Source organism: Myotis brandtii, unplaced genomic scaffold (genome assembly GCF_000412655.1).
Source record: "Myotis brandtii unplaced genomic scaffold, ASM41265v1 scaffold2271, whole genome shotgun sequence".
Taxonomy (NCBI): Eukaryota; Metazoa; Chordata; class Mammalia; order Chiroptera; family Vespertilionidae; genus Myotis; species Myotis brandtii.
The window spans coordinates 105,518-121,529 of NW_005358524.1; the positions used below are offsets into that span (position 1 = coordinate 105,518).

The 16,012-nt window shown below is 52.5% G+C and overlaps 2 protein-coding genes across 2 annotated transcripts in view; both read left to right on the plus strand.

The window, feature by feature from the left end:
- LOC102242249 (HLA class II histocompatibility antigen, DRB1-4 beta chain) overlaps positions 1–7,662 on the plus strand; it is a 37,838-nt gene extending 30,176 nt beyond the window's left edge. The window contains exon 6 of the mRNA XM_014539741.1: positions 7,337–7,662. Within this exon, the coding sequence (XP_014395227.1) occupies positions 7,337–7,350 (14 nt within the window). The 3' untranslated portion in view covers positions 7,351–7,662. The remainder of the gene's footprint in view (positions 1–7,336) is intronic.
- The window catches only part of LOC102241645 (DLA class II histocompatibility antigen, DR-1 beta chain), a 155,201-nt gene continuing 139,602 nt past the window's right edge, over positions 414–16,012 (plus strand). The window contains exons 1-4 of the mRNA XM_005866287.2: positions 414–577; positions 3,207–3,476; positions 5,365–5,646; positions 6,322–6,432. Of these exons, the coding sequence (XP_005866349.1) occupies positions 478–577; positions 3,207–3,476; positions 5,365–5,646; positions 6,322–6,432 (763 nt within the window). The 5' untranslated portion in view covers positions 414–477. The remainder of the gene's footprint in view (positions 578–3,206; positions 3,477–5,364; positions 5,647–6,321; positions 6,433–16,012) is intronic.

Consider the following 16,012-nt stretch of genomic DNA (forward strand, 5'->3'; position numbering starts at 1 on the left):
TTTTAAAAATAGGACTAAATAGAAGGCCTCCTAACCTGCAATCACCTCCCTCAGCTCCCAGCAAACTCACTCATCTATTTGCAAAACAGGTCTGTCTGCAGTGAGAGAGGCAAATGCCCCCAAAGTCTCCAACTTCTGTGCTCATCACTGACCAGCGCAGAGCTGCCTCACAATAGGGCCCAACACAGTGTTTCTGACAAAACCAGACCAAACCTTCAAAGCACTAAATCAAAGAAATGCTTTTAATGCAGGAAATTTTAAATTTCAGAAGAGGAACTTCCTACTGAATCTCTGACCAGCAACTGATGATGCTGTTCATCTCTGATGTCAATGGTTCTCAGTACTGAGATGACCCAATCAAAGAACAAAGAAATGAGTACATCAGTTGGTGTTTTGGGGGATGTGGGTGGAGAAGGGTCACAGCCCTCACTGAGTGAGACCCCCCTGCTCCCTGACCTGTCCTCTCTGAGCTCCAGCATGGTGTGTCTGCAGTTCCCTGGAGGCTCCTGGATGGCCGCTCTGATGGTGATGCTGATGGCACTGAGCCCTCCCCTGGCTCAGGCCAGGGACACTCCACGTAAGTGCACCTTGGGGGTGAGCTGTTGTGGGGGAGGAAGAAAGGGAATTAGCTTTGTCACCGTGTCCAGGCCATGTCCCTTAAAAAATGGTGGCATTTTCTTCAGTGGCCACCTGACTTTATCACATGGATCCCGATTCTTTCCACCACAAAAGGGGCTGGTGCTCGCCACTATGAGATGTGCAAGGGGCTCCATGTATCTCAGCTGTTTCTTCTCATCTTGCCTCCAGTAAACCTCCCCAGCCTGTGTCCCCTTCCATGGAGGTCTTGAGTGGATTGAGAAATAATGATTTCAGACTAACTGTGCTCCATTTACTGTATTGAGTTATCCCCAAGAGAAAAGTTTCTGTGGCATTTTATGTGAGTCAAAGGAATTAGAGGGTCTCTCTTTGAGGATCCTGTGTTCTGTCCTCAGCAGAATCTGTGATGTTGATGCCTCTCCCTACTATGTAAGATGTATCAAGGTTCCTCCCCACCATCTCCTTTCCTTTCTCCGTGAGCTTCTTAAGAAAGAAAAAATTCATAACAATAATTACTTTAAAAAATACCCCATGGTTATGGGACAGAGAGCGTGGATTCACCTGACGTCAGTTCAAGTGCTAAGGGAGCTCTCCCTGAGGAAGTGACACTTGAGACCTGGATGATGAGAGAAGCCACCATGAGAAGATCTAGGGGACAAGTGTCCCAGGGAGAGGGAGAGGGAGAGGCCACAGTGTGGGAACGTGTTTGCCGTGTTGAAGGGGCAGGAAGAAGGCTAGCAAGGCTGCAGCATGTGAGCAAGTTGGGGAGTGACATTGACATAGGAAGAGGCTGGGGAAGACGGGAGACAAATCATATTGGGCCCTGACGGGAGGACCCTGTGTTTTGTCCTCAGCAGAGTCTGTGATGCTGGCACCTCTCCCTACTATGTGAGATGTATCCAGGGGCCTCCCCACCATCTCCTTTCCTTTCTCCATGAACCCCCAAAGCTCATAAGTCCCTGTAATGGAGCTTCTCCTATAGAGTGGGGCTATGCTCTCTCTTCCTCCTGTGGAAAGCCCCCGGGAGCTGAAGCAGAGATGCTGAGTACTTGGAAGGACCCTACAGATGAGAGGCGTCTCCTGAATGGCTGGCAGGTTAGTGCTCATGAGGGATCTATGTTGAACCTTCCTGTACCATCAGTTCCTCCTACATCTCCCCTTCTCTGGCCTGAGCCCACAAATAGGGATTCAATTAGTAGAAATAAACTATATGAAATTCTGTGTTTTTAAGTTAAAAATAGTCAAATGTTAGCAATTTCATATGTTCAAATTATACACCGTGAGCAGGAGGAGAGAGAGAGTGAGGTTGCTTACATCCCATGGGGCTGAAAGTCAATAATCAAGTCAAGGGAACTCATTGGCCTCCTGGAGTCTTGGCCCCGAAGCCACAGTCCATTCATCGTGTCCTCTGTTTCCCTTAATGAGCCGTGTTTGGTTGCCTCTACTTCCAGGTCGCCCTATTCTTCCCCCAGCTATGGCATCACCACTCCTGAGACCCCAAAGTTCACACAGACGCTCAGCCCTGGAACAGATCCCCGGACAAGGTAAAATGTAGTGATATTTTCCCTCTTTCTTTACCTGTGATGTGTCTTCCAACTAGTAGGAGGGGAACGAGGAAGAGTCTCTGGATTTCTCACTGGAAGCAGAGGGAACATAATGTGTCGTCTGAATAAAAGTGTGTGGGAGCTTGAGCCCTTGCTGCTTCCCATGGTCCCCACAATGATCAACTCCCATAACCTGAGTTCATTCATTAAACCACAGGGATTTATCTGAGCGACTGTTACACACTAGGCTCTGTTCTAGACTCAGAGAAGCCGATTTCAATATGATAGAAAGTCACCTTTTACATGGAACTTAGCTAACGCCGGCCTCCTCCAGGCTCCTGTCCCCTCCCTCCCACTGTCTGGGCTCAGAGCAGGTTCTCTGGTTTCCCAGGAGGCACATGGGTTCTCTCAGGCTTTGCAGGTGGCATTGCCTTCTCCTGAGATGTGCCCCCTCCCCCACATACAGCAACCTTCCCCCACATCCTGTCACTCAGAGGCCCTGGCCCCGCCCCTGATGGAACTTGGACCCTGTGGTCCCAGCTCCAGGGGACCCTTTCCTGCCATCTCCCTCCTGTGTGGATGGCCTGTGGTTGGGCTGTGATGGGCACTTTGTTGAATTCTAAGCTGCAGAGCGGAGGGCGATGCCCGGTTTCCTTCCTGGGTCCCGGGCAGGTGGGGCCTGGCACGAGGTCCCCTGCCCAGGGGGTGACAGGAGGAGGCGGGTGTGGGGACGGGAGAGGCTGGGGGTGATGGGGGGGTCTAGGAGGAGGCGGTGATGGCACAAGTCCTCGCCCAGCCTGGAGGAGGAGGCGGTGATAGCATAAGTCCTCGCCCAGCCTGGAGCCCGGAGCCCCGCGGGTCAGCCCAGTAGCCCAGTGGGTCCCCAGTGGCTGAGGGTCCCAGGGGTCTCCCTGCCCTGCAGCCTCCCTCCAGCCCTAGATGACAGGGCCCCTGGGTGCTGGCAGTGGGAGTGCTGGGTCCTGTGTCCCCACCGGGTGGGGGCCCCCATTGGCCGGCTTAGCCATCCTCTCTCACCAGTGTGAGGGGTCCTTCCTGTCCCCACAGCGCATTTCCTGTATCAGCCTAAGTCCGAGTGTCATTTCTCCAACGGGACAGAGCAGGTGCGGTTCCTGGAGAGACACATCTACAACGGGCAGGAGGTCCTGCGCTTTGACAGCGACGTGGGGGAGTTCCGCGCGGTGACCGAGCTGGGGCGGCCCATCGCTGAGTTCTTCAACAGCTTGGAGGTCCTCCTGGAGCGGGAGCGGGCCCAGGTGGACAGGTTCTGCAGAGACAACTACAGGTTGTCTGAGGAATTCCTGGTGCAGAGGCAAAGTGAGTGAAGAGGGTGGGAGTGGTGGCATGGGGGAGGGGTGTGCACACAGAACTGTGAGGAGCACCCCTGAGGGGCCTGAGGGCGGCTGTGAGGACCCTGTGGTCCTGTCCTGTGTAGGGACGTTTCTGGGGGTGCCCAGTCCCGTCCAGTCCGGGGAGGGTTTGGGGAGCAGCGGGGAGGGAGGTGAGGTGTGAGGAGGGAGTAGGTCTGTCTTGGCCAACGCCCCCTGACCCTGAGCCCTGGAATAGGGGTGCTCAGTGCACAAACCTTTCCCTGGGCGGAGGGTCAGGCTGGGTGTGAGGGGCGGGGCCTCCGAGGCACCTCTGGCCTCTCTGAGCTCCTTTCAGGTCTCAGTGTCTTGTTCCCCCCTCGGTGCCCCTGTGTTTACAGAGGGGGTGACGGTGAGCCAGGGTCTAATTGTAATTGTGTTACTTAACTCACTGATGTTACATCTACACAGGCTGACAGCATTTAAGTAATTATGTTAACTGTTTAGAGTTGAGACAATTTACTTCACATTCTATTTTGTTAAATATTTTTTCAATATTGCCAAATACTCACTTGAAATTTTGTTTTTTATTTTTAATTTATCCTTCTTTGATTTCTCAGGCTCTTGAAGAGTTTTCACGTACGTGTTGGCTAATGGCTGTTCCTGCTCTAGGAATGGCCTATTGTCCGTCATCCCTGGGGTCCGGGCCTTTTTCTCAGTGATTTTCCAGGTTCTCTAGGCAGCAAGAGGGACACTTTGCTAACATTGGTGCAGCATTTTCTCCAATTCCTGCCTTGAGTTTTCATTCTGTTTTATTACTTTCCATGTTAAGAATTTAAACATCTTTAAGGTAATGAAATGCACTCTGAAGTTGCTTGCAATGACTTACCATCAATCTTAAATCTACCCTTTTGGGGTCCAGTAAAAATGTTTCCCCCAGGTTTCTTCTCCTGCTCCTCTTCCTCTTGCTCCTCTTCCTCTCCCTCCCCCTCCTTCTGCTCCTCATCCTCCTAATCTGTATTTATTGGGCCTGGTCTAAAGCAGAAAGCACACATATTAATGAGTTCCAGACCCTGCTCTGAGCTCAAATGTCAACTTGAAAAGAGAGACAATTATAAAATGTCAACAATCCCAATAACAGGTCGGGTTCTTTTGAGAAGGAGCGGGTTGCTCAGTGAGTGTCACTGTCAGTGTTACAATGATGCTGCCCTGCTCCTCCCTCTCCCTCAGGACTCAGCCCCCGAAGCTAGGGAGTCCCCCGTCCTTCCTGCTTCCAGGGGAACCACCTCTGTGCTCTCAGGTGTGATCACATTCCCAGGACTTCACACCCTGAGTCCCCATCTCCCCAAGCTGTTCCCCAGTTTCTCCCTCTGCTTTCCTTGTGTTCTCTCTCCATATGTGATAAACAGCTGACATACAGTGACGGCTACGTTCCAGCCGCTGTTTTACATATTTTAGGCCCATTGGTCCTCATATGTCCTTAAGCGGTGAGTTAGTATTACCACCCCCTTTGCAGGTGAGGAGCTGAGCAGAGAGGATCTCCCAGGATCAGCCAGTAAGAGGCACAGCCTGGATGTGACCCAGGCAGCCCTGCTCCAGAAATCACACTGGAACTCACACACTCTGTGCCTCGCAAAGATTTGCAAACACTTTGATTAAACAATTAGTAACTGTTTCAAGATATGAAAAATCCCTCAAATTTCCTCAACGTCTCTCAAAACCAGTGGCCTGGGCTGTAGGCAGAGATTCAAGGCCCATGGCACTACCTCCTGCGGGGCCACAGGGTGATTGAGGGGGGCCTGCCTGGGCCTGGAGCCTGGACTGGAGACGAGGTCGAAAGGGAGCCACCCAGGGGCCTGCCTGTCTTGCTCACGTCTCCCTCCACCTTCTCTGCCTAGCTGAGCCCACAGTGACCATGTATCCTGCAAAGACCCAGCACCTGCAGCACCACAACCTCCTGTTCTGCTCCGTGAACGGCTTCTATCCGGGCCACATTGAGGTCCGCTGGCTGCGCAACGGCCAGGAAGAGGAGGCTGGGGTGGTGTCCACGGGCCTGATCCGGAACGGGGACTGGACCTTCCAGACCCTGGTGATGCTGGAAACAGTTCCTCGGAGCGGGGAGGTCTACACCTGCCAAGTGCGGCACCCCAGCAGCACCAGCCCTGTCACCGTGGAATGGAGTGAGACGCCTTCTGATCTCACACACCTCCCCCTGCCAACAGGGGCCTTTGCTTGTCCCTGAGGGTCAGGGTCCCCTCTCCCCACACCCTGTTTTCCTTTGCTCTGTCTCTCCTGCAGCACAGGCCACAGGGTAGCCCTGTGATCGCTTCTGTGGACACCCATAGCCCCGGGAGGCCGCCCTGCCTGCCCTGCTTTGAATTCATCACACTCTCCCCTCATGGTGCCCCTTGGCCCTGGGCACCATCCCCTGTGGGCTGGGCGGGTGCTTCTGCCTGCACTGAGCTGCCCACTGTGATCTGGGAAGAGGCGCGTCCTCCACAGCGTGGGGACCTTCCTGTGGTGGGAGAGCCCTGTCTGCTCTGCCATCTGCGGCTCTGTCACCCGGGCGAAGTAATGAGGGTCACTAGTCTCAGGCTCTGCAGCCTCAGAGGCCGAAGCAGTGGCCTTGGATCGGATGTGAGGGGACCTGAGGCCAGTGCCTGGGCCTTGTTCCTGCTCAGTGTGACCTCAGTCTCTTTCCTGGAAATGGCTATTGTTCTGCTTCTTCTAGGGCAGCCTCCCCACTTCTTCTAGGGCAGCACCCCCCTCCTGCCTCCCCCAAGCTCTCAATCCCAGGGTCTCCATTAGAGAAGTTGCTTTGGGCCAAACCCACTGAAACCAGCTTCTTCTCTCAGGGGCCCAGTCTGGATCCGCACAGAGCAAGGTGCTGAGTGGAGCCGGGGGCTTCGTGCTGGGGCTGCTCTTCCTCGGGGCGGGGCTGCTCATCTACTTCAGGGCTCAGAAAGGTAAGGAGCTGCTGGCAGCCAAGGCCCCGAGATGGTGGGGAGAACTGGGGCTTTGCTGGGTGCCTCTGGGTATGGCAACGCCCTAGAAGCCTCTTTCCCTGTAGGTCCCACATTCCCTGGAAATGCAGAAATAACCAGCTCCCGGTTCTTAGGGTGGAGACATGAGGAGTCATGGTTGTGGAGTTAGAGACGGGTTAACACGCACGGGATTTGGGTGCAGATCCTGGGGCACATGGAGGAGCAGGCCCTGTGGTCCCTAATGACACTGGATGTGACGGCTTTGGGGCCACTGTTCTCAGCTTCTGCTCTTGTCCCTGTTCTGGTGTCAGCGAGTGGGGGTGCTGCTAGAGAAGCTCAGGTGGCCAGGGCGGGGACCCAGTGTTTGAGGTCACACTTTCATTCCTATATTTTAAGTAGCATCTTCCTTCGCTTCCCAGGACACTCTGGACACTCTGAGGGCCCTGTGCCCTCCCCTGGCTCAGGCCAGGGACACACCACGTCAGTGCACCTTGGAGGTGATCTGTTGTTCATTCTAATGAATGAACTCAGGCTATGGGAGTTGATCACTGTGGGGACCATGGAAAGCAGCATAGGCTCAAGCTCCCACACACTTTTATTCAGACGTCACTGTGGATTTCTTTAATCCTCTCTCAGGGACGTATTCCATTTCCCTAGAACAGAAGGTGCAGGGGAGGAGCCAGGGGACAGATAGTGGGAGCCTGGGTGTGGCTCTGGCCGCTTACACTGCAGGGTCTCCTCCCGCCTGGTGAAAGGCAGCTCTAAAGCAGCTGTGGCTCCTGTGGCCTCAGAGCTTTTCTTCTCACTTGGGAGCCACACCAGGAGGCCTGGGAGGGCAGCGCCCCTGCTGGCTGGGCCTGGGAGCAGCACTGTCTTCTGTCTGCAGGACTCCTGAGCTGAGGTGGCCATGGGGACAAGGGCAAGAAAGAACCTTCTGTCCCTTCACAGCCTGAAGAGGTTTCCTGCTGGGCTCTCACTCCACAAGGAGAGCTGCCTCGGGCTCCTGCTGGGTTCTGGCTCCTGACCCTCAGCATTTCCTCCCTGCTGGTTCCTCTCCTGCCCTGGACCTGGCGGCCCCAGTGTTGACTGCAGACCCTTAGCTCCATCCCTCCCTGTCCCTGTGAGTTCAACCCTCGCTGTCTGCTGAGCACCTTAGCTCACCTCTGCCCAAATTTCTTTGTAAAATGTTCTTCAATTAAATATGGAGTGAGATCATCTTCCTCACAGGCTTCAAGGGCAGGAATTAGGAAGAAAGGAGCTGCACAGGACCTAGGAGACTGGATGCCAACAGAGCTGTGCAGGCCAAGGGCCCTAGGCCGCCTCCGAACCCCTCACATGCAGAGGAGGCACCTGAGCCCAGAAGCCCAGAGCCTCCCAAGTCACACAAGTCAGGATGGAGACCCAGGTTCCCACCCCAGGCCCACAGCTTGCTCGGTGTGCCTCCCCCAGGTCACCAGGAGCCAGGAAGGGGCTGCTGCAGGGTGTGTGGTCCCCGGCTCCCGCCCCTCCCAGGCTTCTGGAGCTCAGTCTGGGAGACAGAGTCAGGAGGAGTCCAGTCCCCTCTGGGCCTAGAAGCAGTTTCCATGCTTGGGCACCTCCCAGTCTCCTGTTGGGACAACCCCACCCCCAGGAAGCTCCCGTCTGATGGGGACAAAAGAAACAGAGAGCCAAGCGAACACGTAAGTCATTGGTGAGAACACACCAGGACAGAGAGAGTGGCTGGGCCCTGGCTGGTTTCGCTCAGTGGATAGAGCGTCAGCCTGAGGGTCTCAGGTCTGATTCCAGCAAAGGCACGAGCCTGGGTTGTGGGCTTGATCCCCTGTGTGGGGCGTGCAGGAGGCAGCCAATCAGTGATTCTCTCTCATTATTGAACTTTCTATCTCTCCATCACCCTTCTCTCTGAAATCAATAAAAATATATATTTTTAAAACAGAACACTTGGAATTTGCGTTGGCTTCACCAAGGAAGGCTTCCTGGAAGAGGCTGAGATGTAAGGAGGCGCTGTTTTAACAGCTTAGGAGAGGATCAGAGCCCAGGGAGAGCCTGGAGCTGGCGAGGGAGAGGGCACAGGGGGATTTGCCTCCGAGAGTTGTCTGAACCCTCACACAGGCTCACTGGTGAACATGCGCGCCTGTATGCACACACTCACACCTACATGCACACTCATCCATGCACACTCATAACCACATGTCACATCCCAGGTGTTAGCACACATAAGCCTTCTCAGACCTCCTTGCACACACATGAATGTGCAACATGCATTCATGTTCGCACACATGCAGTCACATACAGACCGACCGGGGCCAAACCGGCCTTTTCTGGAGTTCAGATGTGCTTTCCTCTGCACATCGGAAGGGGGCCTGCACTCCCCAGTAAATGTGGGTCCCCCAGCAGCTGTGTCACCTGTTGAATGTCCCGGCCCCACTGCCTGGGCTCCATCCACAGCCCCTGCACCAGGTCCCACGGGGGCGACGGGAGTGTCTTTTACACTGTGCACTTCCCAGTCACTGGATGCAAGCTGGACCAGAAAATGGGGTGACCTTGAGAGAGGAGGTTCCCTTCAGCCAAGAGCACTCACGGGGGGGGAGGGGCTCAGCTGGGAGCTGTCAGTAGCTGGCACTCCCCCGGCTGGGAGGGTGAAGGGGTCTGTGGGCATCCCTGGCACAGATGCCCACTCCCCTCCCCCGCAGGCTCCCTGAGTCCCTGGGCTGCAGCCATGCTCCCCCCTTGGGTTCTCCAGGGCCCTGGGCCTCGTCTCTCCTCCCACATCATCCCACCTCCCTGCCTGGGTGCTGACAGCTCCAGGTGTCAGGCTCCATCCATACCCTCTCCCCCTCTCCCTCTCCCTCTCCCACTCCATTCCTTGCTGAGTCCATCTCTGAACACAAGGAGCTGAGGAATGGGGAGGGGGTAGGACAGGCCCTCCACTTGCCATCCTCTGTGACCCAGATCAGTGGCCAGGGGCTGACAGGCAGGGTGGGCTGTGGCTTTGTTACCTGCAGGCTCTGTGGGTGGCGGTGGCTTTCCACGTTCCACTGACAGAGCCCCCTTCTCACTCCCCCATTCCTCTGGTGACAGCGCCCTCTCCTCTCCTCACACAGACACCTGGCACGAGTGCGAGCGGAGGCCTGTGGGTCCTGGTGATTCCTCATCCTTCCTTCCCAGGGAAGGTGTGGGCCAGGGGACCCTGGCTCAGAGAGAGGGGCTGCCCACCTGGACTTTGGCTGTATTTCATCTGTGATGCACATGTGTGTCCACACTTTAATATCCCCAAAGCTGTGACATGTGTGTCCTCGGGTCCTGCATATATGCATTCAAGGTCTTTGGTTGATTAGCCCCACCCACCCTCCATCCCCCACCTTCCCTCTGAGATTCCACATTCTGCTCCATGCTCCCATGTGTCTGCATCCACTCCGTTCATCAGTTTATTTTGTTACTTTAGATATCATATATGAGTGAGATCATGGGATACTTGTCTTTCTCTGACTTATTTCACTCAGCATGATACTCTCCAGGTCCCTCCATGCTGTCTCAAAGTGTAAGAGATTCTTCTCTTTTACAGCTGCATAGTATTCCATGGTGTAAATGTATCATGGCTTTTTATCCACTAATCTACTGATGAGCACTTGGGCTGTTTCCAGATCTTAGCTACTGTAATTTGTGCTGCTATGAACACAGGGGTGCATACATTCTTTCTGATTGGTGATTCGGGATTCTTAGGATATATTCCTAGAAGTGGGATCATTGGGTCAAATGGCAGTTCCCTTTTTAATTTTTTGAGGAAACTCCATACTGTTGTAAAAAATGGCTGCACCAGTAGTATTCCCACCAACAGTGAACTAGGGTTCCCTTTTCTCCACATCCTCACCAGCACTTGTCATTTGCTGATTTGCTGATGGTAGCCATTCTGACAGGTGTGAGTTGGAACCTCATTGTCATTGTAATTTGTATCTCTCTGATGACCAATGACTTTGAGCACTTTTTCATATGACTCTTGGCCATCTGTATGTCCCTTTTGGAGAAGAGTCTATTTATGTCCTTTGCCCATGTTTAAATTGGATTATAGGAGCTTACATTCTAAAAGAAAAACACACACCTCTTTTACATGGTGTTTCTGTTTGCGATTTGGGGGGACTGAGGAAATGGTCTGCAGGGTGAGCTTTGGATACACCTCAGCCCCATTGTTTGGGGAGAGAAGGAGAGGAAGGCTTTAAAGGCAGCCAAAGGCAGACATGCTGGGTAGGCACAGCTCCCAGGGAGGGAACACAATCCCAACTAGGCAGGGATTTGCTGCAGTAAATAGGACCGGCGGGGGGCAGTGAGGGGTGCAGGGAATCCTTAGACACAGTGGAGCCAGAAGGATCCTGCGGCCTTTTTCCCAAGCGCAGGCCCACCAGGCAGGATGGCTGTGACAGGACACAGGGCTGAGAGGGGATCCTGTGACCTGACAAGCAGGAAGAAGAAAGAACCAAAGTTGAAGGCAGGCTGCGAGGATCAAGAAATTCTTGAAAGCAAAGTGGCTGGAGGCACAGAACCAATGGTGAATTCTACCCAGTGTCAGGTGCGCCAAGAGTATTTCGGCTTCTGAAGTTAGAAAATACCATGTACTATGATTTCATTTATTTATTTATTCATTTATTTATTTATTTGTTAATCCTCACCCGAGGATATTTTTTCATTGATTTTTACGGAGAGTGGAAGAGAGAGGGAAAGACAGAGAGAGAAACATCAATGTGAGAGAAACACATCGATTGGTTGCCTCCTGCAGGAGCCCTGGCCTGGGCCTGGGACAGGGAGGAGCTTGCAACCAAGGTACATGACCTTGACCCGAAAGGAACCCAGGACCCTTTGGTCTGCAGGCCGAGGCTATACTAGTATTTCCAGGAGCCATACTGGCTAGGGCTTTTAAGGTTTTTATTTTGTGTGTGTGTTTTTAATACTACAATTTTAAATGGACCACACTACTTTTTTCTGATCAAACCCCCACCTCTGGGGTGGGGGAAAATTAAAAAAAACACCTTTCTCCCCCAGGGGGCTGGCCAGGGGGCAGTGCACTATGGGACCAGAGTGGGAACAGGAGAAGTTATTAGCATTTTGTTGTTATGATAAACTTTGTATTTAAACTTGGTAAAAGGCCAATTACCTGCCAAGAGGGAATAAGGAAGAAATTTCCAAAAATGTGCAGATTCCTTTAGTGAAGTTTCAGAACCAAAAGACTAATTGACATGAAAAGCTGGAGAGAAGTGTTTGAAAAGTTCATTCACAAAGTTTAATTCCACTTACATGAACTTAATACACGTGTTCTTCACCATTAGGCCTTGATTGTACGTGAAAATTCCATAAGACGTTACACAAAGCCAGTCAGCATCTCAAGGGATTCCCTGGGAACTTTACAACACAGGCATGTCAGGCAAGTTGCCAAAAAGGCACAAAAGCAGAGAACCTAAGAAGAGTGACATACATGGGTTTTCTTTGTGTTTTCCTGCTGTTTGATAAACGTGAAGGAATGGGTGGCAAGCAGTTCCTTCCGCTCATTGTCACTGCACATTAGCCTTGGGTTGCCTAAAGCATTAAGGACCATAAATAAAATGGGGCAGCAAAAATGATGAGAGCCAACAGCAGGGAACTTGGCAGATACTGGGATGTGATCTGCTCTGCCCTTCTCCGGGGTCGGCCAGGTCCTGGCTCAGGGACCCCCTGCAGCTGCGGTCACAGGTGCGCACACCAAGACTGCATGTCACAGGCACACGCGGTGCAGCATGGACTGTCCTGGGACCTTCGTTGCTGCCCAGCCCTGGGCGGCGCCCACTTAAACACCCACAGCCACACCTGTGCCTGCGACCAGGGACCCTTTCGCTTCTGCCAGGACCGGCCACTGTGCAGGCAGTTCTCTCTGCTTAGACATGGAAGCTCTTTTTTAAATGATTGATTGGAGGAGAGAGAGGAAGAGAGAAAAACATCGATTTGTTGTCCACTCACTTATGCTCCCATTGATTGCTTCCTGTAAGTGCCCTGACCGGCGGTCGCCCCTGCAACCATGACACTCTAACCAGCAGAGATCCCTGGCAGCGTAGACATGGAAGAAATTTTGCTTTGGCTCCGCTGAAGCCACATGTCCCCAAAGCACCACTATGCCAGACACTTATCACTTGTATAAAATTCCACATCCCATGTTGGCCACCGAGAGATGGAAACAGAACTCCCTACAAGTTAAGTGTCTCTACGCCCCTAATATTACACATAAACACCACTTGGCAATTCAGAAATTCACATAGAACAGTGGTTCTCAACCTGTCGGTCGCAACCCCTTTGGGGGTCGAACGACCCTTTCATGGGAGTCGCGCCTAAGACCATCGGAAAACACATATAGAATTACATATTGTTTTTGTGATTAATCACTATGCTTTAATTATGTTCAATTTGTAACAATGAATATACATCCTGCATATCAGATATTTACATTATGATTCATAACAGTAGCAAAATTACAGTTATGAAGTAGCAACAAAAATAATTTTATGGTTGGGGGTCGCCACAACATGAGGAACTGTATTAAAGGGTTGCATCATTAGGAAGGTTAAGAACCACTGAAATAGAAGTATGTCAACCTGTCATAAATCTGAACAAGCAACTACTCGTGGTCGGCATGGGTGGCAAATGGCCCTCCGTGTGGATTTAGACGAGGCGCAAACGTGGGAAGGCGGGCCCTTTCCTCCTCCTCCTGTGCTCAGCTCTGTCCCTTGGGTGTGGAGGCCACAACGCCGAGCCTCTCTCACCATCGCATGGCTGGTGCTGCTGGCAGGGCTCTGACTCAATGGCTCAGGTTCAGCCACGGCTCCTGCTGAGCGTGCTTGCGAGAGGGAGAGAGCAGGTGAGGGTACACAGAGCGCCAGTCCCATCTTCACTGCGTTACACTGTCCTGTCACATGCTGCCTTCCGTCAAGGGGTCATACAAGATGTAGCCATTTCTAGGTGTTTCTATGACTCCTAGAACACAGGTGTGTGGCTCTTCAACAATCGTGTATGGTTTGTTGTGACTCAGATAGAATCGGGAAATGTTAACTGGGAGCATGAGTTCCCCTTCAGGAACTACTGTGCTTCCCTTGAGAGATGAGAGCAAGTTCAGGATCCACCTCTGTTTCCTGTTTCACTTGGTCCCCAAGAATCTCAGAGCTAAAGGTAAGATACATGCAGAAATTCTATTGTCTTTGCTTCTATTTATTACTAATATTTCCTCCCTGATTCTGTCCATGTACTTTTGTTAATGGTGGTTCAATCATCAGGTAATGCATGTCCATTGCGATAACTAGGAGTGTGCGAGGCAGGATATACACCAGCCCTGCAGCTGCCGACCTGCCCTTTCAGAGGTGAGGGTGGCTGATGGTGGGAGAGTACCCTCTCACATATGACACTCACACGCTTCCAGCCCCTCCCGCAGCCAGAAGTAGTTTCCAAAGTAATTTCACTCTTCAGCTTGCCTCTCAAATACGAAATAAAATATATTTAATTCACTATACTGATGCCACTTTCCATGTTACCCCTTCCTCCCCCCTGTAGTGTGTATAGATTCATTTCCCAATATCCTCGCAGGGCTCTCTGAGCTCTGTCCCCACCACCTCGTTATTACCTCCCTCGGCTAAATGTTCCCGGCGGCCTCTGCAGTTCCAGGCACAGTGTCTCTGTGTCTCTCATTTTCTGTTGCCAAGTCCGGAAACCTCACTTTCTAAAACTCCTCAGAAGCCAGACAAGGGGGCACATGGAAGGAGAAAGAAGACAACACTTTCTTTGAAAGACAATCAGATGCCCCAGGCCCACGGTGACCCCCCTGTAAGGAAGCTGGACAGTGTGGTGCTGGGTGTCGGTTACGGGGTCAGGCCCTGCCCGTGCTCTGTGACCTCCAGCTCCAGGCAGTTAGACAAGCCTCAGGCTTCCACACCCCACTGGCACGTTGATGTTCTGTTCTCTTATTGACATGAAGGAAGGAAATTAACGTTACCCAACTGTTAGCTGAAACTCTTAAAGTATCACTTGCAAATGAGGGGAAAGTCTATTGGTGGAAGTCAGATTATTTGAGGAGGTGGATTGAACCAGGAAGGGAAAGTTACCTTATTGCTTCAAAAGAATTTAAAACAGTCAATGAGTTTTAAGTTCACTTTTTGTATTGAGATGGTCCGTCACAACCACTCATATTTTGATAATTTTTTACACTTTTGTAACTTAACATGATCACTTTATTCTCCAAAAAGCACCCTTAAATTATAACAGGGGTGAAGCTTGTAAGATGCATATTTACTCATCACTTGTTGAGAGGAGAGACCATTGAGCCAAAGTGAAAGACTGAAATAATGAAGGCGATGTCTCTGCATCAGCTTCCGACTCAACGATTAGCAGTGACCTTCCTTAACGAACAGAGCGAGTAGCCAGAGGCCCCCTTGGCAGCCCATCCAGGTAAGCACTCCCATGACTAGCCCATGCGGGAGCACAGCCAGAGCGAGTTCCTGGAGGCCTTGAGTCATGGCTATAAAACTATAGACGGCCCTAGCCAGTTTGGCTCAGTGGATAGAGCGTCAGCCTGTGGACTGAGGGGTCCCGGGTTCGATTCTGGTCAGGGGCGTGTGCCGTGGTTGTGAGCACATCCCCGGTGGGGGGTGTGCAGGAGGCAGCGGATCGATGTGTCTCTCTCATCGATGTTTCTAACTGTCTGTCCCTCTCCCTTCCTCTCTGTAGAAAATCAATAAAATGTATTAAAAAAACAAAAAACTATAGACGGAGACGATGGGCAGGAGGAACGATACTGCAACGAATCAGCAACAGCTGAGGGGATGCTGACAGTTAAAAGAACTTAGTGTTCACCTCTATTCAGGGAGAAACTGAACACACTGCTGTGCACTTCCTCGCGGCAGGACCAGTGGCCTGGAGGACTGACCTGTCACACGTCTGCGATTTCAGAGCTTAGAAATGGGAAAGGCCATGGGGTGCGTACTCCTGGAGCAGCCTCACATTTCTGCGTCCTCATGTGCCCTCCCGCTGTGGCTGTTAGAAAGCATTCCCTGGTTAATGGTGTAGCCATGTTTAGATAATGTTTAAAGGGTTTTCTTATCCTTTTTGATTTTATTTTATTTTACTAGGGGCCCGGTGCACGAAATTCATGCACTGGGTGGGGGGGGGGGCGGAGGGTCCCTCAGCCCAGCCTGCCCCCTCTCACATACTGGGAGCCCTCAGGCGTTGACCCCCATCACCCTCCAATCGCAGGATCGGCCCCTTGCCCAGGCCTGATGCCTCTGCTAGAGGTGTCAGGCCTGGGCAGAGGACCCTCATTTCTCCCCGATCACTGGTTCTGCCCCCCGCCCAGGCCTGATGCCTCTGGCCCAGGCGTCAGGCCTGGGCAGGGGAACCCCAGACCCCTCCGATTGCTGGCTCCGCCCCTGGCCCAGGCCTGATGCCTCGGCCAGAGGTGTCAGGCTTGGACAGGGGACCCCCATCTCCCCCCGATCACTGGCTCTGACCCCCTCCCAGGCCTGATGCCTCTGGCCCAGGAATCATGCCTGGGCAGGGGACCCCC